Source organism: Equus caballus, chromosome 7 (assembly GCF_041296265.1).
Source record: "Equus caballus isolate H_3958 breed thoroughbred chromosome 7, TB-T2T, whole genome shotgun sequence".
NCBI lineage: Eukaryota > Metazoa > Chordata > Mammalia > Perissodactyla > Equidae > Equus > Equus caballus.
The window spans coordinates 100,654,736-100,678,366 of NC_091690.1; the positions used below are offsets into that span (position 1 = coordinate 100,654,736).

A 23,631-nucleotide genomic window follows, 5' to 3' on the forward strand; every position below is an offset into this window, starting at 1 on the left:
TCTTCTATATATAGAAGAGACCAGGATATTTAATATATATATATATATATATATATACACACACACACACACACACAGACACACACACTTTCTCAAAAAAATTGAATCATATATCATCTATGCTGTGTTAAAAACATTTTTAGCATTTCCCTCTATTTCTAAAAGTCTTAAAAACATGGCTCTGACATGTTCTGTAATTGAATATATTTGTTGGACATTTAAAGTTGTTAGAAAACATTTGTTGTTTAAATTAGACTGTTAGGAATATCATTTGTTTATAAATCTTTGTGAAGATCTTTGAGTACTGTCTTACATTAAACTCTTTTCTGGTTTCACTGGTAAGAGTGACATATTGCTAAGAATGTCGTTTTCCAAGTGAGATTATCTAGTAGTAATTTTTTAAATGGGCTCAAGTGTTTACATTTAATCTCAGTTCCCTAAGAATTACTCCTTTTGGACTGCTCTGTGTGGCTCTTGAGAATTCTACAGTCAGCCACCATCCCCTCAAAGTCTTAGCCCCTGATCCTTCGGGTGATCTTGTGCTCATATCTGTCTGTCTGATTGCTGTGTGCTTATGAAATCATAGAGGTGAAAACAAGTATCAGCATGGGACCACCATGAGACCTCAGGCAAGTCACTTGACTTTTGTGGGCCTCAGTTTTCTCATCAGCTCCTTTTAGTTACAAAATGCTTTTTGTAACTACTGTTGTAAAGAGTAACTGGTAATGGATAAAAATATGTATAAATGTCTATTTCTGATAATGTCTGGCATATAAGTGTGTTCAACATAACTCATTTAGCTCACAGGGCCAAAATGAGTGTAAATCGTCCATCCAGTCCTGAGAAATATGTGAAATCTAAATCAACATTGCTACAGATATTGAAGTAAAATGTTTGATGATGTGTATGATTTAATGGTCCTGTTTTGCCATCAAAATGCTTGATTGATGCCTTTGACATCAACTACAAATTACCCAATTTTCTAAAAACCTGTTTCTGTGACTTTTTATCTTAACGATGATGGAAAGGAAGGAGACATTTACATATAGCTGCTTTAGTTTCTTTCCTCTTAACTACCTACTTGGTGGGAGGGGCATGAGCAGGGATTGGCTGTACAGTAGAAAGCAAGAGGTAGCGGAGATTAAAATTTACACTTAGCAGCCTGTCCCACTTAGCTTTATTGAGGTTGCAGCTTACAGCAGCGATTCTAGTTCTAGATGTGTCGTCACATAGCTGCTCCTTTCTTTCCTCATTTTAAAAATCGCTTACCTCCTAACCTCTTTCTGTCGGACTCAAAAGATCTACTCTTTGGCCTAAAATTTCCCCCAGCCTGGTACTAGTCCTTTTTATTTCAGCCTGGGGTGGACAGGCTGTAAATTTGAAAATTTAACCAGGTGAACCTAATTCATTGGATGTGTACAATTAAGTGGCTTTCTTTGCTTACTCTGGCCCCTCTGTCTCCTCCTCATTCCTGGGTATAATCAAGATTGCAGCAGGCTATCAACTTAACCCCCTCCAAGAACAAAAACACCCCTTGCACGTTGCTCTGAATCTATAGGGGGAAAGTGGACTAGCTCATAATATCTACCCAGAATTTAACAGGATTGGTGTGGAGAGTACACATAAAAATACAAAGAACTTCCATTCACTTTCTGGGTGTAGTCTTCATAAAATTCATTTGTCTTCATTTAGAACAAGGTTGGCACACTTTTTCTGTAAAGAGCTGGAAGTAAATGTTTTTAGCTTGGTGGGCCAAGTGGCCTCCCTCCCCCTGCTGAATTCTTCCATGCAGCACAAAGACCAACATGGGCAATAGGTAGAGGAATGGGTGCGGCTGTGCTCTAATGTAACTAAAACAAGGGAGTGCATTCGTCCCACCAGCTGTCATCTGACAGTCCCTGGTCCAGAAAAGTGTAAAATATTAAGTATAAATGGGCTTCATAAAGAGACTGGATTGGTCCAGTTTAATCCAGACAGAGATAATAGTATTTTCAGTAGACTAGGCAAAAGAATAAATCCGCTTTTAAATTTGTCCCACACTGGATGTTAATTGGTAATCAAGCTTCAGCCAGGACAGTGATGCTTACTTGGCATAGAGCTTGACATGATAATAAGCACTTAGAAGACGTATATTTAGCCAGTGAGCTGGGTTTCTTTTACACGCACCAGTATTCTTTTTAGGAACATTAGCCCTGAGCTAACATCTACCACCAGTCCTCCTCCTTTTGCTGAGGAAGATTGTCCCTGAGCTAACATCTGTGCCCATCTTCCTCTATTTTATGTGGGACACGTGCCACAGCATGGCTTGATAAGCAGTGAGTAGGTCCACGCCAGGGATCTGAACCGGGGAACCTGGGGCTGCTGAAGCGGAACGTGTGAGCTTAACTGCTACACCACAAGGCTGGCCCCATACATGCACCAGTATTTTGAAAAGGAACATTTTTTTCCGATTATGAAAGTTGATAACAGCATTTGACTAAAAGCCAAGATATCTAGTCTAAATCCATTGCAGATTGTGTCTTAATGACTTTGGAAAGTTATTTCACCTTATGTCACTGCTTCCTCATCTGTAAGATAGAAGTAGCATACAGGACTGTTGCAGGAATATTTCTTTGAAAAAGTTTTAAATTCTATAAAGGTAAATTCTTAAAAACTATTAATTACAGGAAAAGCATTAGGAATTAAACAAAAAGAACTTCCTTATTGGGTTAATTAAAATGGGCTTGAAAGCGAGGTGTGAAATTTCCATCATACCCTTCAACTGTTTGAAAATAGGGCAGTCATCTTCTAAGTGTTAAATATTCACCTACTTAGAAATGAGTGTTCAGCTTTATACTCTCAAGTCTCCTTTTTGCTTTGATTGTATGATTTGTCCAATTGGCCAGAACTTAGATTTCCTGGTGCCGGGTTCACTGTGCTTTGGCTACCATAGTTTAAAGGTTACACACGTGTAACACATCAAGCTGAAACTGTTGCTGAGCTCAATTAGAAAAGGTAGATCCTGATTGTTAAAAGCTGTTAAGACTGTGTTAGTGACATAATTCTCATTGAAAATATACAGTGACCTTAAAATCATGTCACTATGCAGTTTTTTTTTTAAACGTAATCTTTCCTAACCTTTTTAGGTTACATTTTAGCAGTTATACCTATAATTGTCTCCTTGGATTTAGAAGAGTACAGCCTTTTTTGTGCTGAAGTTTTACACATGAAGAAAAAACTTACAAATTTTACAAAAAAACTTGTCAGTTATAGTTAGTTGCTTTTCATATAACAAATGGACTCCCAGAGCCATATGATCTACAAATACTTTGCTTAATGTTTATATTCATACTTCATACCATATATTTATGGCTAATGGGTCCTTTCACATACTGTGTTCCAAATGAAGTAATTTAAAACAGATAAACTTCTGCCTTTGCAATAGTCATTTTCCCCAAATAATGTAAATTACCTTAAGCACTAGTAAAAACAAATGAACTTAATTGATTAGGTTAAGGTAATTTTGATTAAAGTAAAATTTTAAATGTTCAGATGGGTGATCTGTTTTTTTTTAGTTTAAATAAATGCTCAAATGCCACTATTCCTAAATTTAGTTGACTAAAAAATAGAAGTACATAACACACTACCTCACACTCTCCTTCCCAAAACAGGCTGGATTATATCTATTTGATTTATACACTGTGACTTTTTCCTGCTGTTTTCCATCAACCTTAATTGTGAAAAATGGTGCCATGTTGCCCTCTTGATATTATTTTGGAGATCAGTTAGGTCTTAAAGCATCCAGATGCATACAGTTCTACACATATCTGTAGAATTAGCTCAGTAAGGTCTGCTCGGCAGTATTTTTAATTGACTTACATGTTCTGTGGGAAAAGAAGAATCATAAAAAGTCTTTGCAGTCGCATTCCTCGCTTCACTGGGCTCTCCCTTGGGATCTGGATGGATGCTCGAGTTATTCAAAGTGTCAGCAGCTCTGTCGATGCTGGTAGTATCTGGTTGACAAAGAGGAAATGGCAGCAACTGAATTTTATTCTCCAGGCACTCATTTTAGTGACTGAACTTGTTTTTCTCTGATCCTACGCTGTTGTAGTTAAAAAGTAACTTTCTGTTTTCTTTTTACTTTGACCATTTTATAGTTTTCACGTAAGTTTCTTACATTGGGCATTTCATTTCAGAAAAAATTTTCTTGCTACTTTCTAAAACCTGATTTCACATTAAAATGTTAATTATATAAATATCTTATAAAACAAAAGTCACATAAAATGTTATGCTTATTCCCCTGGTTACTGCATTGCCCACACATGTAAACATTTATGTAGTGAACATCTTACCAATTCAGATTAATGGGAAAAGTCTGAAACCAACTAAAAGTCAGATTTATAAAATATATTTAAAGAAACCGGCCATAGTAAGGCAAACAAAGGGCTGTCTAGTAGAGGGTCACTGGGCTTTAATAGATCAAAATGATGTAGAGAAACAAGTCTAATTTGAAGGTTAGAAGATACTTAGGAATTTGAGTATTTTACAAGTTGAATTTCTACAGAATTTTAGACATCTCCCCTTCCATCCTTATGATTTGTATCATTGAGATTTAATTTAGAAGAAAGGATCTGTGAGAAAATGGTAAATGTTAGACCAGCCCTTGACTGACCACAGCATTTGACAGACAAAAGTAATGGAATCTGAAGATAATACATTTTATTAGGAAAATTATAGTTTGTGAAATGAGGGTTTACAGTGTTTTCTATTTTTCTCTACAGTACTTCATTCATGCTAGTAAACAAATATACTTATTATCTTCGTTATATTTATACAGCACCATATGTGCTATGGAGTATATTTTTATTTTTAAATATTTATAATATGAAAAATTTCAAATACACAAAAGTAGAGAGTATGAACCTCAGTGTATCCATCACCCAGCTTCAGTACCCATCAGTATTAAGTCATGTATTTCATCCATTTACCTCCCCCTATTTTTTTATCCTGGAGCATTTGTAAAGCAAAACTTGGAGGACATTGTTACTTCATGTGGTTTTAAAGAATAGAATAGGCCTTCTATTCTCTGAAATAGTTAACATTTGAATGTAGCAATATAGGTACATAATTATTAAAGGATTGAGGTTTTTTTCTTTTTTTCTGCTTTTATCTCCCCAAACCCCCCCCGTACACAGTTGTATATCTTAGTTGCACGTCCTTCTAGTTGTGGGATGTGGGAAGCCCCCTCAACGTGGCCTGACGAGCAGTGCTGTGTCCACGCCCAGGATCCGAACCCTGGGCTGCTGCAGCGGAGCGCGCAAACCTAACCACTCAGCCACGGATCCGGCCCCTAAAGAATTGAGTTTAAAGTGTTTCAAAGAGTGACAAACATCAGTGATACAAAATGTATTCTTACACCTCAGTAACACTTAGAAAACAAAGAGCTGGATTTGTGGTGGTGAAGGGACAGATGAAAGAGAAAAATTAAGGAAAGGGAGAGAATTGCAGGAAGAAAGTGACAACATAAGAGACTAAAATGTTCTGAGAGAAGGAAGTTTTTTTGAGTATAGAAAGAAAAAAACGGTCACACTGGCAGAAGCCTTAATTTCACTGCATTTGCTCTAGAAAGTAAAAAGAAGATTAGGTAGGTGTAGGTGTTCGAGTTTAAAATTAATGACCCAGACCTGTGGTGGTTTTTATTTTTAGTTCCTTGATGAAAATAATTTTTTTTAAATTTCCAAAATGGAATTGTACCTCAAGACATGTTGGTAGTACTGACTCAGATTTAGATAAAAAGAAATCCACTTCCATTTAAATAAAACCTTTTACATATATATGTACATGGAATATTTTAGGTGTAGGCAAAAAAATACTATTTCATTTTAAACACAATGTGTTTGGAGAATTTTTACCAAGAATAGTAAGTAGAAATATAAATTTTAAAAGAATTAAAACATAAATCTTGATTTCTTACCTGGTCCAATATCCTCCCTGCCGTCATAGACAGCAACATTTTTACAAAGTGTCATAGAAACAGTCTTTTTGTTTTCTGATGGACCTATTGGTCTCTCCTTCAGCAACAAAGGAATGCTGGAAGTTGAAGTGCTCACTGTTTGACTTTCAGTTTGATTTACTTTTGACCAAGGACTGGGGTCTAAAAAATTCACATATACTGGAGTTTTCTCAGTTTTTTTATCTGAAGTTGAAAGATCAAAGGCTGACCTTCCACTTCTGTTTACTAAATCTGCAGATGCCTCTATGTGAAAAGAACATGACTCTTCCAGCTGTCCTTCACTGTAAATTTTTCCTGAAACGATGTCATTTAATGACTCTGTTTTCTCTGTATTATTTAACAGTGTGTGCTGTCTTTCATTAACAGTCACAAAAAGGAAGAGGTCATTTTTTGTGGCTTCTGTTATCTGATTGTCATCAGTCTGACTCTCTTCACTGGAAAACTGTGTTTCTGTGGAAGTCTTCTTGTGAACAGCAGTGTTCACATCTTTGGTTTGTGAAGCATGTATATTCTCATTGTTAACCTCAAGATGGGAGGTGGTCACATTGTTTTCCAAATATCCCAGACAATTCTTAAATTGACTGTTTTGCATATCCTTCAGATTTTTCCATATAGTTCTGTTCCCAGGGCTTGAGTTGGGTTTCAGGAACACAGACATTACATTACCATTTTTATCTGAATTCCTAAGTACTTTCAGATTATCACTGAAAGCAGCACATGAAGTGGGGAGGTGGACTGCTGTGTGACAGGGAGTCGTCAGTTCAGGTTTCTCTGAAGTATCACAGACTTGCTGACAACTGGAAGTTTGTTTAAATGGCAGTATGTTGTCATTGTTTTTATTTAACAGTTGATTTTGTTTTTTTTCACATTGTTTATCATCTAACATAACATCATTTGAATCCTCTAAAATGTACTTCTGACACACAACAGGATTCTTTTTTACATCTAGAGATGAATCCAGATCTGCTTTGGTTTGGTCACTGTCTGTAATTTCCTTCTCTCTGGCATTTTGTTCATCTTCAGAAACATCTTTCTGATCTGTATCGTGAGCTGTCTCATTGAAGATACTGTTAAATGAGATTCTGTTATTTTCAGCCTCCAGATGTACATCTGCCTGGTGAAGACCTAATCCTTCAATTCTTTCTATGTGTATCTTTTCTGTTTCTATTGATATATCCACCACTAAAAAAGAATTATTTGGAGATTTAAATTCTGTACATCCATTGTCTTTTCCCAAGCCCACCTTATCTTTTACTTCTGTAGTGACTGCTTTTCTAAAGTCGGTAACATTCAGGCTTTGTCCTTGACTAACTAGTCCTTTTTCTTTGCAGAGGGTTCTGCTCAGGGAGATTTCACTTTGATTTTCATCCAGAGGTACAGTAGTATCAATTTCATTCTTGGAGCTTTTTTCAAAAAGCTGCAGATCTGTCATGATGAGAACACAGTAAATTTTGATGTTATACACTAAAGCCTGCTTTTATAAGATATATGTATTGCCTATTTTTATAAAAACATTTAGCTTTAAATATTTCATTGGCCAATTATTACACAAACATAATGACACCAGTTTTACCTATTGAGTTTCCTTTATCATCATAAGCATATATTTAGCATGCTAAAATATTTGGCTCTACCTATATTAAATTTTTATTTCATAACAGCAAAAGTATTTTTGGTTTAAAAAGGGGGGAGTAAGTTGAGGGTATTACAAAATGCTTTTCATTTTTCTACTCTGTTGCTGCTTTTTGAGTATATAGTACAATTCCATATAAATACATAGCTGATTAGATAAAAATTAATTTATCCTAACAGGTTATACTCTTAATTTCCATTACTACCTAGGTCCAGAAATTGCTAGCTGGTTTCTTCAAGACTTAACAGTCATCACTTTTTCTTTCACTACCCTGTAAATATTTTTAAATTCTGGAATACTTGTGGGCAAGTGTCTAGACTGTCTACTTAAGACATTAATTTTATTCATCTGGGCTCTAACCATAGATTTCAACATTTCAGTATAGTCAGAGTAATCTACAATACAAAATCCAGGGCTTGACAGGCTTTTTAGTCCAATCATTCTCTCTACAACACCTCCACCAAGTGGTTGTTCAGCCAAGGTTTGAATACCTTCAGACAATCAGTACTGTCTTTAAAACAACTCTTTTTGAAGGTGGGCGGATTAGTAAATTATTTCAGTGGTTACAAAGAGGTCATTTGAACTACGAAAAGTGTTCTCTAGATCTGGTAATCAGAAGGGCATCAGTAACCCAGAGAACATTCTCAGCAAACCAGTGAAGGCAAAACCAAAATGCAAAAAGTCGAGGACTGATGAGAAGGGGAAGCAAAATGTATTTTTTCCCCAAAAACACTGACTGTAAAGCATAGCTCATAGGAAGCCTGTTTTGTTAAGATTGTGAGATTCTGTTATTTTCAGCCTCCAGATGTACATCTGCCTGGTGAAGACCTAATCCTTCAATTCTTTCTATGTGTATCTTTTCTGTTTCTATTGATATATCCACCACTAAAAAAGAATTATTTGGAGATTTAAATTCTGTACATCCATTGTCTTTTCCCAAGCCCACCTTATCTTTTACTTCTGTAGTGACTGCTTTTCTAAAGTCGGTAACATTCAGTCAGTGAATTCAGATGAATTCACTATTTCTCTAACTACACTACAAGGTCCTCAAAGCAAAGACTGCAGCTGATATCCCCTAAATGCCACAGGCGGCCTCCAGAGCACTTCGGCAGGTCCACCTTAGGTTACCTTCAGTGATTTCTTCTGTAAGTGGGTCTTCTTTCTGTTCCTCCTCTTCTCTGTATTCAGTATCTGAACAAAAATGCACAGTGCTTTCTTCCCATGTCTCTTGCCCAGAGTTACATTTCTGTAGGACGGTGTTTTCTGATGTTTCCACTGACACTTCACTGTTCTCAGTATTTACTTCTGGAAGATTCTAGTTTAAAATGGAAAAGATTCCTTTAATATAAAAGCAGATCACTATAAAGTATAAAACATTTGAACAAACTTTGCTGATCAAAGTGGAATCTTTGTTTCAGTTCAACCATTCAGCAATTTCTATTTGAAAACCAAATAATTTTTTTACTAAATTTAATCTATTAGTCTTTGTAACAAGATCACTTGAAGTTCATTTTGTATAGTCTATCATATGTAAACAAAATGGAGACCCTTACATGTTTTCAAATATGCGTTCCATATTACATAATACCACACATTATCTTACATGTAATAAAAGAACCACTCCTTTATTCGAAGCAAGGTAGTCATGGCAGGAAAATTGCTTTTGAGTGTTTGGTATTTTTATGTATCTTTAAAATAGTGAATTAATTCAGCATCCATTTATTCAGCATGTATACTGAGCACAGATAACATAGAAGCACTGCACTAGGCTTTGGGACACAATGATGAACAAAACACTCCCTATGCTCAAAAACCTTGCAGTCCAGTGGGACAGATGGGGATAAGGAGACACTTCAGGGGGAACAAATGCTCAAAAGCCAGCAAGATTATGGTCTTTTCATGGAACTACCTGTGATTCCTTCAGCTAGAGCTCAGATGCTGGGACAAGATGGAGAGAAATGCGACTTGGAGTAAGCTAGGAGGTCTAGGTCACTAAGGGCCAAACACAGCGTGCTAAGGAGTTCCAACTTTACCAGGAAGACAGTGAGGAGTCACTGAAGGGTTTTAGACAAGGTGATTAATGTGATCTGATTGGAAAGGCCATTCTGGCTGCAGTATAAAGAGTGGATAGAGTAATGTTTCCAAACTTGATTAAAACCTGCAATGAGAAATATATTTTACAATACAGTGAGCACACCAAACAATACCTGCTCTTAATGAGATACATTCTGATGTCTTCTATGCTACTTTATTTCATATTTAAGAGTATGCTGGTCACAAACCACTAAACTAATTTTCATGAACCACTAATAGGTTGCACCTAGAAGTCTGAAAAACAGTGAATTAAAGGGAGACCACACATGAGGCAGAAAGACGCATCAGAAGAGTACCATGGCAGTCCAGGTGACCAGTAAAGATGAAGTGTCATGAACAGATTCATGAATGATGAATTCCTATCAAGACGACTTGGTGAATGATTAGATAGGAAGGCTGAGAGAGGAGAGTTAAGATTGATTTGCAGAATTATTAGGGAAATGCAAATCACAACAGAATGAGAGATACCTTGCACCTGTCAGAATGGCTATTATTAAAAAGATGAGAAATGACAAGTGTTGGAGAGGATGTGGAGAAAAAGGAACCTTCATACACTGCTGATGGGAATATACATCGGTGCAGCCATTAGGGAAAACAGTGTGGCAATTTCTCAAAAAATTTAAAAAGAAATACTGTATGATCCTGCTATTCCACTTCCGGGTAGTTTTCCAAAGAATATGAAAACACTAATTCGAAAAGATATATGCTCCTCTATGTTCATTGCAGCATTATTCACGATAGCCAAAACTTGGAAGCATTCTAAGTCTCCAACAATGGATGAATGGATAAAGTGTATTGTGTATATATATAAAAAATATATATGCACAGTACTACTCAGCCATAAAAAAAAGAATCGTGCCATTTGCAACAACTTGGATGAACTGAACCTTGAGGGTACTATGCTAAGTGAAATAAGCCAGACAGAGAAAGACAACCACATGATTTCATTCACGTGGAAGGTAAACACCGATAGGGAGAACAGATTGGTGGTTACCAGAGAGGAAGGGGTGGGGGGAGGGTGAAATGGGTAAAGGGGCACGTGTGTGTGGTGAAGGGTGGAAACTAGACTTTTGGTGGTGAACACAATGCAGTCTATACAGAAGTTGAGATACAATGATACAATGATGTAATGTACACCTGAAATTTACACAATGTTATAAACCAATGTGACCTCAATTAAAAAAAGGTTGATTCACAAAGTTCAGACTAGATACCTAGGTGACTGACTGGTGGATGTCATTTACTGAGCTGGAAAACTGGAAGAGTAGCAGTTTTGCAGGAAAACATCATGAGTTCAGTTTGACCTGTTAAGTTTGAAGAGTTGGTAAGACATTAGGTAGAGATGTCTAGTGAACATTTAGATGTAGGAATCTGGAGCTTATGAGAGAAAACTGACCTGAAATGTGGATTTGAAAATCACTGGCAGATGGATGGCAAGTGAAGATGTGTAAGTTGATGAGATTGATTAAGGAGAGTGTATTTTGGGAAGAAAAGAGGAGAAAGGAGAAAATGCTAATGTAAATCCCCAAGGGAAAGGCAGAGGAAGAGACACTTTCAAAGGAGATTGAGAAAAACAGTCCGGTAGTTTACCAGGAGCTTTGGAGTTGGATAAATATGGGTTCCAATCCTGGGTTCAGTACTTATTAAATGTGAAATCCTAGAAAGATACTTATATTAGTTATTTATTGTTGTGTAACAAATTATCCCAAAACTTTGTGATTTAAAACAGCAAACATTTATTTTCCCATAGTTTCAATGGATCAGGAATTCAGGAATGGCTTGGCTCGATGGATCTGACTCAGGTCTCATGTAGTTCTACGTGAGGAATAAATTCAATTATGTATATAAAGCATATAGCTCATGGTTGATCAATTAATGATAATAATAGTAATAATTCTTATTCTTACTGCCTTAAGGAAAAGCCTGAGATGTAGGGGAAAAAGCAGATGAATGAAATATAATAGGGACAAGGGGAAAGGGTATTCAGTGAGTTAACTTGTATTTAGAGACAGATGTGGGATCAAACAAGGCTTTTTGCTGTTTAATTTGTAAAATGGGAGAGACTTGAGTATGTTTTATTGTAAATGGGAATATATAAACTAGCAATAGAAAAAAGAAATATAAATGACAAATATATGAAAATATGTTTAACATAATAAAAATGCAAATTAGAGCAGGCCCTGTGGCCTGGTAGTTAAGTTCAGTGCATTCCACTTCAGCAGCCCAGGTTCAGTTCCTGGGCACTGACCTACATTACTTGGCAGCCATGCTGTGGCAGCATCCCACATACAAAATAGAGGAAGACTGGCACAGATGTTAACTCAGGGTGAATCTCCCTCAGCAAAAACAAACAAACAAACAAAAAAAAGTGATAAAGTAAGTATCAAGAGAGTTTGAGTATACAGGCACTGTTATATATGGTTGGTGGGAGTATAAACTGGTACAACCTTTCTGGAAGGCAATCTGGTGATACATATCAAAATTATAAATGAGCAAGCTCTTTCACCCAGCAATACCAATTCTGGTAATTTGTCCTAAAGAAATAATCACAAAAGTACACAAAGACATTTCTACAAGGATGCTCTACAGTAGAGGGGTTGATAAATTATGACACATCTCATTCACACAATGGAAACTGTGATACAGATCAATTTTTACTGACTTAGAAAGATACCTACTAAGTTTAAAAAAACAAAAGCAGTTCCTCAGAAAGTTTAATATAGAATTACCCTATGACCCAGCAAATCCACTCCTAGGTATATGCCCCCCAAAAAGGTCAAACAGAGTTGCATGCCAATGTTCATAGCAGTATTATTCACAACAGTCAAAAGGTAAAAACCCAAGTGTCCATCAACAGGTGAATGGATAAATAAAATATCATATATCCATACAATGAAATATTAGTCTGCCATAAAAAGGAATGAAGTTCTAACACATGCTAAAGCATGAATGAACTTTGAAAACACTAGGCTAAGTGAAATATGCCAGACAAGAAGGACAAATATTGTACAATTCCATTTAGATAAACTATATAGAATAGGCAAATTCATAGTTAGAAAGTAGGTTAAAGATTACTAGGATCCAGGAAGAGGAGGAAATGGGGAGTTACTGGTTAGTGGTTACACAGTTTCTGTTGAGGATGATGGAAAAGTTTTGGAAATAGTGGTGATGACTGCACAACATTGTACTTGTAATTAATGCAACTCAACTGTAATTTTTAAATGTAATCACTGTAAAATGGCAAGTTTTATGTTACATATATTTTACCACAATAAAAGAAATTTCTAAATAAAAAAGCTACACAATATCAGAGAAAGTATGATTTTAGTTTTTAAAGAGTGCATTTATATGAATGTCTATGTTATCTCCATACAAACACATGTATAGAAAAACTGGAAGGTCATACAAAAAAATTTTTAGCAATCTCTATTTCTGGGTGGTAGGATTATGGATGATCTTCTTTTAATGTTTCTGTATTGTCTACACTTCTTAAAATGAAAACTATGACTTATAATCTGATTAAATAAAAGCTATTTTCAATTTAAAAGTGAATGAGTGCTAAATGATTTACTTATGAATACAAGTCTATATTCACTTCTATAAGCAATCAGATGCTGTAGGAATTACTTGCCATTTATCACTCTCAGGCTGTGTTACAGTATAAATCTTAAAATGACAGTACCATCTCCTGCCTGGACTATTACAGCATTCTCCAAGCTGGCATCGTTGCCTTTAGTTTTATCCCACTTGTCTACCCATATCGTCATCCAAATGATCTTTCAAAAAAGTAAATCTGATCACTTTACTCAAATGGTAGAGTGATGAACAGACTTCTACAAAGGGACGGTACAGACCTCAGTGGGCTGTCCTCTGCCTGTCCTCAGCCTCTCTGCTACTTAGTGCACAGCTAGCCTCCTACCCTGCAACCATGCTAACTACTTGTAGTTTCCACGTTGAATAACAATATTTCACTTTTCTGATTCTTTGCCCATTCTACTCCATTTACTTGAAATACTCTGTCTGGAAAATTCTTACTTACTTTTAACAACTCAGCTCAAAAAGTCTGTGTGTGTGAGGTCTGCCCTGAGCAGCCATCCTCCTGAGTAGAGCTGATCTCTCCTTCCTCTGCGCCCTGACTGCGCCCTGGACCTGCCACCATGGAAGCACTTTTCACACTGCACTACAACTGCTCTTTACCCTGTCTCTTCTGCTGGACTGGAAATTCCTTGAAAAACCATGTGTGTCTTTTTCATTGTTATATTCTCATAATCTTCTGAAGCATGTGGCACATTGACAATACTCAGTAAATGTTTGTTGAATAAATGCATAGATAAAAGAATGAAGTAAATGAATGAGTTAATAAGCACATGTATTAAGAATAGCTGCTTTATGAAAAAGACATGTATATTATAAAAATAAAACTGCTTGCTTGAAGAAGGCCTAATCAGACAGCTTTAAGATGTTATACTTCCCTAGAACATTTAACATAAGATTATTTAAACTTAGGCTTCTACTTCTAGCCATGCCAGGGTAACTGGTACTGGACTTGACTGGCTTTCCCTCTATAAATAACTAGAAAACTGGAATAAATGAAACAAAAGTTTTCAGACAATCGACTACATATAATGAAAAACCATTCTCTTAGAGAAAGGGGAAAAAATGAGACGAACCCTCTAATTACTTTGCCTTTGCCTAGAGACACTCTGTGCACCACCAACTGCACCATCTTGCTTTGTGAGAGAGATTACCAGGAGTAATCTCACAAAGCAAGATCGTCTCACTGAGTTGGAAAGACAAAGATCAGAGTTTGGGGAGGCTGAAGTGGCAGTAATTTGTGAGGCAATGTACTGAGCATGAAAGAGCTATGCAGAAAAAGAGCCCCAGAAATCTGCATATTCGGTCTGTTGCTGAATTTTAAGCTGGACATGTGTAGAGTAAAAGTCCACAAGGACTTACAGGGAAGCTGTAAACTGAACAATTCGCAGAACTCCACAGGTATGCAGAAAGTCTGAGTTCCAACCAGCCAGAGTGGAAAGACCTTGCTGAACACCTGGGCATTCTATTAAAACCCCTGGAGGATCACACCTTCGATTAGGTATGAACTAGCCCTAGAGTAAGGGCTGTGCTAGATTCACCCGTAAGTTTAAAATTAAGCCTCAAAAGGATGAAGCTTATCTGCAAATAACTTTTAACTGCCTGTCAAACTTCAACACTCTTGAAAGGAAGACAAGGAAGTTGAGAAATCAGTAATATAAAATTCAAAATGTTCTAATTCAATAAAAAATTACTAGACAGAGAAGCAGAACAGTGTCACATTTTATAAACAGGAGAAAAATTAGTCACTAGAAACAAAGAAATGACAAGAGATGGAATTGGCAAAGGAATTTTAAAATAGCTATTATAAATGTTCAAGGATTTAAAGGACAATGACATGAATATAATGAAGAAAAAAATTAAATATACCAAAAAAAAGAACCAAGTGGAAATTCTAGAGGTGAAATATATAGTATTGAAATAAAAAGCCACTGGATAAGCTTAATGGCATATTATACACTTTTAGAACAAAAGATAAATGAACTTCCAGACATAACAAATGGAAGCAGAGAGAGAAAAAAGACTAAAAAACATGCAGCACCTCAGTAACCTGTGGGACACCATCAAGCAGTCTAACATGTGTAACTGAAGTCCCATAAAAGAAAGGGGACAGAAAAAAATCTTTGAAGAAATAATGACCAAAAGTTCTCCAAATCTGATGAAAACTATAAATCTACAGCTTCAAGAAACTCGATAAATCCCAAGATATGCACAAAGAAAACCACATCAAGGTACATCATAATCAAACTGCTCAGTCATAAAAGAAAGTCTTAAAAGCAGCCAGAGATAAAAAGATACTTATAAAAAGGGATATAAATGTAATATGTACAGACTTCTTGCCAGAGCAATGCAAGCAAGAAAACGATGGAATGGCATCTTCAAATTAATGAAAAGATCCCTGTCCATCTGGAATTTTATATTCAGTGAAAATAGCCTTGAAAAATTAAGGAGAAATAAACACTTTTTCAGACCAAAAAAAGCTGAGAGAATTCCTCACTAGCAGATGTGCATAAAAAGAAATATTAAAGGAAGTTCTTCAAGCTGAAGGAATATGATAGGTGGAAACCTGGATCTACACAAAAGAATGAGGAGTGCCAGAAACAGTAAATATGAGTGAATATAAAAGACCTTTTATCTAATTCTTAATTTTCTTACCAGGTAATTAACAGTCTAAAGTAAAATAAATAACAATATATGGTGGAGTTTATAACACATGTAGAAATAAAACGTATGATAAAAATAACATGAAGGATGAGAAGGAGGAAATGAGAATACAGTATTGTAAGTTTCTTACCTAATCAGAGAATTTGGTATAATATTATTTGAAAGCAGACTATAATAAACTCTGGAAAATGGTTGGCAAATTATGGCCAGTGAGCCAAATCGGCTTACTGCCTGTTTTTGGAAATATAATTTTTTTGGTACACAAGCATACCCATTTGGGAATGAACTTAATGCCACTGAACTATTCACATAAAAATGGTTAAAATAGTAAATTTTATGTTACATATATTTTACCACAATAAAAAATACAATAAAATAGTTCTCAAAGAAAAAGACTTCCTCATGTTATGACTCAACATAAAAAAAGAAAATATGAATATTCCCATAAAAAAGTAACACGATGAAAAAGATAATACAAACACTGATCATAAAAGATGGAGTAGATGTATTAACATCAGACAAAACAGACTTCAAGACAACAAGTATTACTAGGATAAGAATGAACATTTCATAATGATAAAAAGATCAATTACTCAGGAAGCCATAACAATCATAAATGTTAAGCCTAATAACAGGGCTTAAAACACTTGAAGCAAAAACTGACAGCAGGGCCAGCTCCATGGCCGAGCAGTTAAGTTCACATGCTCCACTTCAGTGGCCTGGGGTTTCACCAGTTCAGATCCTGGGCGTGGATATGGCCCCGCTCATCAAGCCATGCTGATGCAGCATCCCACACAGCACAACCAGAAGGACCCACAACTAGAATATACAACTATGTACTGGGCTGCTTTGGGGAGAAGAAGAAGAAGAAAAAAGAAGAAGACTGGCAACAAATGTTAGCTCAAGTGCCAACCTTTAAAAAAAAAACAAAACCTGACAGAACTGAAAAGAGAAAGAAAATTCAGTTATTAAAATTAAAAATTTCAATAGTCTTCTCCCACTAATTGACAGAACAAGTAGAGAAACCAACAAGTACAACAGAAAAATCAGTAAGGACAGAGAAGACTTGAATATCATCATCAACCAATCTGACCTAATTGACACTTATAAAACATTCAACCAACCAACAGCAGAATACAGATTTTTTTCAAGGGCACATGAAATATCACTAAGATAGACAAAATGCTTGGCCAAAAACTGAATCTTAATATATTTAAAAGGAAAAAAGTCTTACAGAGACTGACCTCAACCAAATGAAACTTGAAATCATTAACTGAAAGATATTTGGAAAATTCTCAAATATCTGGAAATTAAACAATATAGTTACAGGTCATAACCATATTCATGGGTCAAGGAAGACCTCACAAGAAAAATTTTAAAATATGTTCAACTGAATAATGATGAAAACACTACGTGTCAGAATTTGTGAGATGAAGCTAAAGCAGTGCTTAGAGAAAAATGCATAGTTTTAAATGCTTACAGTAGAAAAGAAGAAAGGCCAGAAATTGATGATCTAAGTTTCCATCTGAAGCAGCTAGACAAAGAATAGCAAATTAAATCCAAAGTAAGTAGAAGGAAGAAAATAATAAAGTTAATAGCAAAAGCCAATGAAATAGTAAATGAACAAAAATGAGAGGGAAATCAATGAAGCCAAAATCTGGTTTTTTGAAAAGACCAATAAAATTGAAAATCTCTAGCTAAACTGATCAAGAAAAAGAGAGAGAGAGAGAGAGAGAGAGAAAGAAGACACAAATTACCAATATTATGAAAGAGGGAACCTCAATGTAGGTACTACAGAGAAATATAATGATAGGGAATATTATGAGCAACTCTTTGCCAATAAATTTGACAACTTAGATGAAAAGGATGAATTCCTTCAAAGTGTGTGGGGGTCTCCAAGACCACCCCCAGCTTCAGTGATTTGTTAGGAAGACTCACAAGACTCAACAGATAGTCATACTCATGGAAGAAAAATCAGCAGAGGGAAAAGGCACATGAGGTGAAGTCTGGGAGAACCAGGCACTACCTTCCTAGAGTCCTCTCCCAGGGGAGTCATGTAGGACATGCTTCATTCCTGCAGCAATGAACTGTGACAATACATGTGAATTATTGTCTATCAGGGAAGCTCAGTAGAGACTCAGTGCTCAAGGTTCTTTTGGGTGCTAGTCACGCAGTCACCCTCTGCCTAGCACGCACCAAAACTCTGGACTCTCAGAAAGAAATCAGATGTTCAGAATAAACCCCACTGTTTGACAAACAGTTTAGGCACAGTGAGACACTCCTGTCAGTTAGGAAATGGTGGTAACTCTCCCCAAACCCAAGTTTCCAGCTATCAGTCAAGGGCCAACCTTAAAAACAGGCTTTTCTAAGGAGAGCATTCACAGCCCTGCTATGTTGGCTATTTTCTGCACAGCAACACAAGAAGAAATTGAGAATATGAACAGCCCTACAAATAATCTAAATAGTGAATTTGTTATTAAAATTATTCCCACAAAGAAAAAGCCCAGATAGCTTCCTTGGTGAATTCTACCTAATATTTAGTAAAGAAATAACACCAGTTCTACACAATACTCTTTCAGGAAGAAGGAACACATTCTCACTCCGTTCATGAGGCCAGTATTACTGATACAAAAACCAGACCAAAAGAGTACAAAGGAAAAACAACCTAGAGATCAATATTCCTCATCAATGCAAAATCCTTAACATAGCATTAGCACATCAAATCCAGATATATATAAAAAAGACAATACATATCACAGAAATGCAAGGTTATTTTAAATTTGGAAATCAATTGGTGAAATTAGTTGGTTAATATTAACACATTAACAGAAGAAAAAAATATGATCATCTCGCTAGATACAGAAAAAGCATTCGACAAAATTTAATGCCCATTCATGATAAAAACTTAGCAAACTAGGAATAGAAGGAAACTTTCTCAATCTGATAAAGAGCATATACAAAATCCTACAGCTAACATATGAAATGGTGAAAGACTAAATACACTCTATCTGAGATGAGACACAAGGCAAGCAGGTCCACTCTCACAACTTTCATTCAACATTGTACCAGAGGATCCTAGCTAGTGTAGTAAGCTAAGGGAAAAATGTGCGCAGAGCAGAAAGAAAAAAATAAAACTGATTTAAATTCGCAGATGACATGATCACGTACATAGAAAACCCCAAAGTTTGACAAGAAACCTACTAAAACATTAAGTTAATTCAAAAGATAATAGGATATGAGGTAAAAGTTAATTTTACTTCTATATATTAGCGAGGAACAGTTTGAAAAATTAATTTTTAAAATACTGTTTACAGTAGGATTCCAAAACACGAAATATTCAGGGGTAAATTTAACAAAATACTTGCAAGATCTACACAATGAAAACTACAAAACATTTCTGAGATATGAAATAATATCTAAATAAATGTAAATATATACCAAGATCATAAATTGGAGGACTCAATATTGCTCAAATGTTAATTCCTTGCAAATTAATCTATAGATTCAATACAATCCAAATCAAAATCCCACAGCCTTTTTTTTAGAAATCGACAAATTGATTCTGAAAGTTATATGGAAATGCAAAGGACTTAGAATAGCCAAACGGTTTTGAAAAAAAAGTAAAATTAAAGAAATTATACCACCACATTTTAAGACTTCTTATAAAGCTACACTAATAAAGACAGTGTTGTATTGGCTTAAAGATAGACATATAATCAATGAACATGGTAAAGAGTCCAAAAATAGACCCACATATATTGGGTCAGCCCTGGTGGTCTAGTGGTTAAGATTTGGTGCTCTCACCACCATGGCCTGGACTCATTTCTGGTCAGGGAACCACACCACCAGTCTGTTGGTTGTCACACTGTGGCAGCCGTGTGTGTGCTGAAAGCTGTGCCACTGCTATTTCAAGTATCAGCAGGGTCACCCACAGTGGACAGGTTTCAGGAGAGCTTCCAGACTGTGACAGACCAGAAAGAAGAACTTGGCCAACTCACTTCCAAAAAAATTGGCCATGAAAACCTATGAATTGTAGGGGATCACTGTCTGATGTAGTGCCAGCAGGTGAGAGGATGGCACCAAAAGACCCAGACAAGGTTCCGCTCTGCGGGGCGCTAGCAGTTGGAATCCACTTGATGGCACCAACAAAAATATTTGGTCAACTGATTTTCAAAGAAAGTTTCAAGGAAAGTACCAAGGTACAATGGGAGAAAAAACAGCCTTTTCAACAAATGTGCGTGCTAAAACAATTGGAAATCCACCTCCAAAACAATGACCCTCAGTCCTTATATCATACTGTACACAAAAATTAACTAAAAATGTATTATAGACTACCTGCTTATACTAATTTTTTAAAGTTGAGAAACTGAAAATATAAAGCAGGGAGAAAATCATCAGTGATGGTCCTAATTTCTTTAACAGCTGGTACCCCCAACATACTTGAATTTTACCTGAAATTTCTTGTCTTCCCGAAACTTTTTCTGATCGCATAATTCGTTGTAATGTTCTTGTAACTTAATATGAGTTTCTTTAAGTGATGATAACTCATTTTTAATCTCATTAATTTCACCATTAAGTTCTTCAACCTAATACAAAATTTAACCAAAATGAGCAGGTAACTAAATGTGTTCTATATGAAAATACTTTATTAACACAAGTTTTAGGAAATAGTAAAAAATGAAAACAACCCCAAAGTAATTACTAATATTAAGAGCTACCACTGAATTGTGCTGAGTCTTTAATAAACATAATTTCATACTCATAAAGGTCCTATGATGTATTTTTAATCCCCAATTTGTACGTGAGAAATATAAGGCTTGAAGACCTTAATTAACTTGCCCAAGATCAGGTCCATAAAAGTAGTAGTCAGGATTCAACCCCAAAGCAAAATCTAGGGGTTGTGTTCTTAACTACTACATTAAACCACCTCTCGTTACAAATATAAAATTATTGATTTATTTTTGATCATAAAAATTCTATGAAAGTTACACCTTCATTGCTTTCTTGAAGTTTTATTTTCTGGTTGCAAATTAGATATATGGATTTTAACTCGACTAGATGAATAGTAGTACCGAGCACCAAGGAGTAAAACAGACACTGACAGTTCAGCCTAATATTTACATCTATACACTGGGCTTTCACTGACAACAAAATTTCATAATCTTTTTCTTGGGGAGTACTCTTTCATGGAATCCTCAAACACAGACAAAGTAAGTTCCACTGAGGAGAAAAATTCCCTTTTGTCATGAAAGATTATAAAGTTTCTCTTCAACTAGTTTAAAATTACTAACAATTTCACAAATGCATGTAATATTCCTTATAGAGGCTAACAGACAGGAGCTCACCTATTGCTTTCCCCCCATCTCTTCTATTTTTAAGCATCTTTAGTCCATCTCTGCGCGGTGCTTCTTTTCCAAGGCTCACCTCTCTCTGTGATCTCACTCCCGTCTCCCTGAGAGCCTTGCTCCATCCAGCAAGGCTCTCTTGCCTGCTGACATTCTTTCCGCTATAACAGCGTGTTCTCCTCAGCCCACAAATATGCTCTTCTCACCTTCCTAGTTTTTTTTCTCCTTGACCCAATTACTCTGTCTCTCTCACTTCTTAAAGTCCACACTTGTTGATTTAAAATTCTAACCTCCTATCACTCCTTAACAACCTGACTTCTGCCCTCATTGTTCTACTGATTTTTTCCTCAGATATCACCTGCCTATAAGCAAAAGGATTTTTTCCAAGTTTCATACCATACCATTTAACAGCTCCGTAGCATGACTATGTTGACAACCTGTCCTTGAAAGAGTCTCTTTTCTCTGCTTTAACGTACTACTCTCTTTATCCTCCTCCCTTTCTCACATTCTAACGATGGTCCCCCTCCTCCCCTTTTGCTTCCCGCCCCCCCCACCCCCCCGCCCACTCTCTCTGTCTCTAACCACTCACAAAATGTTGGCATACTTCAAGGCTCTTTCTTCTTTAACCTTCTTCTCTTCAAGTCTTCCATTCCTTCCATAGATAATCTTATCATACCTATACCTTCAAATTTCATCTTTATGCTAATAAATCTTAAATCTGTATCTCATCTCCCAACTTCTCTCCTAAGATTAGATTCACATTTCCAAATGCATGGTGTGCATTTCAAGCTAGATCTCCTGCAGGCCCCATAAATTCAACAGTTCTAAAATTAAACTCAATATTTCCATCCACCAAATCTGCTTCTCCTTTCACATTCCTTATGTAGGTTAATGACAGTATTATTCTACTAGTTATATGATTCTCAGACTCTCACACTGGACTCCTTTCCCCTTCTAACACTCAGTATATAGAAAATGCCACTAATCCTGCCAATTCTACCTCCAAAATGCTTCCTGCATCTCTCTCTTCTCTGTTCTCATTACTATTGCCCTAATTCACACCCACAGAGGTTGATGGTTAGATTATTTGCAATATTCTTCTTACTGGTCTCTTTCCATAAAGCCATCCTCTACACTATTGCAAGAATTATTTTTCTAAAACACAGATCTGACTATGTTATTTCTTTGCTTTAAAATTCTCAGTGGCTTCCCATTACTTATAAAATTCAACTTCCTTAGTAAGGAACCCTTCAGAAGGTGATCTCAACTCATTTTCTAAAATCACATTCCACACATCCTGTGCTTATTCAAACCAGACTATTTGTAACCCTTGAAAGTGAAGTTTCGTGCCTTCATGATTTCTCTCATTCTTTCTTTCTTTTTTTTTTTTTCCCCAAAGATTGGCACCTGAGCTAACAACTGTTGCCAATCTTTTTTTTTTCCTACTTTTATCTCCCCAAATCCCCCCCATACATAGTTGTCTATCTTAGTTGTGGGTCCTTCTAGTTGTGGCACATGGGACACCGCCTCAACATGACCTGACGAGCAGTGCCATGTCCGCACCCAGGATCCAAACCCTGGGCCGCCGCAGCGGAGTGGGCGAACTTAACTACTCGGCCACAGGGCTGGCCCCCTCCCATTCTTTCTTAAATGCAATGCCAACAGGAAGGAATGGGAAGTGTAGGAAATGGGCACCTATTGCCTGGTGAAACCCTATTCGTCTTTCAAGGCCAAACTCTAGTGTCATCTTTTCTCTAAAACTTTCTCCAACCTAGCTAAATGACATGGCTTATTTTGTGCTTTCATAGTAATTTGTTAATACTACTAAAAGCACTCCATACTATTGTGGTTAATTTCCTAGTTACCTGTTCCTTTGAGAGTGTGACTCTTTATTAATCTTTGTATTTAAAGCATGTTTGAAAGTCCACTATCTAGAACAGTGCCTAACACATAATACATGCTCAACAAATGTTGTGAATCAAGTTCCGTTTGTGACCACCCCCACTTCCCCTGAGTAATTCCTGAACATCCTCATTTACTGTCTTTTTGTCTATACCTATCCACTGGCTATATAACTAGCCAAATGAAAACAGATATACATAACACTGTTCTTTATAATATTTCAATGAATTTTAAATATATTGTCTAATAATATTCACTAAGTTCTATTTGTACGGTATTTTCTTTCACTGTTTTCTTTTTTGAAACCAGCATTTATACGATTCCATCTTATTTTTGTCCGTATCTTTTTTTAAGCCATCTTGATCCAATCTCAGTAGCAATACTATAATTCTATAATTGTCTTTCAC

At 36.1% G+C, this 23,631-nt stretch overlaps 1 protein-coding gene across 11 annotated transcripts in view; it reads right to left on the reverse strand.

The window, feature by feature from the left end:
- Positions 1-23,631, reverse strand: part of CCDC73 (coiled-coil domain containing 73) — a 151,568-nt gene that overhangs the window by 1,908 nt on the left and 126,029 nt on the right. For 10 of the 11 annotated variants that reach the window (XM_070274984.1, XM_070274993.1, XM_070274991.1 and 7 more), the window contains 4 exons: positions 20,429-20,563; positions 8,754-8,940; positions 5,954-7,417; positions 3,859-3,992 (listed from right to left, as the gene is read on the reverse strand). In XM_070274984.1, coding sequence (XP_070131085.1) covers positions 3,859-3,992; positions 5,954-7,417; positions 8,754-8,940; positions 20,429-20,563 — 1,920 coding nt within the window. Of the gene's footprint in view, positions 1-3,670; positions 3,993-5,953; positions 7,418-8,753; positions 8,941-20,428; positions 20,564-23,631 lie in introns of those variants that run through there. The other variant, XM_070274992.1, reaches the window with a different exon arrangement.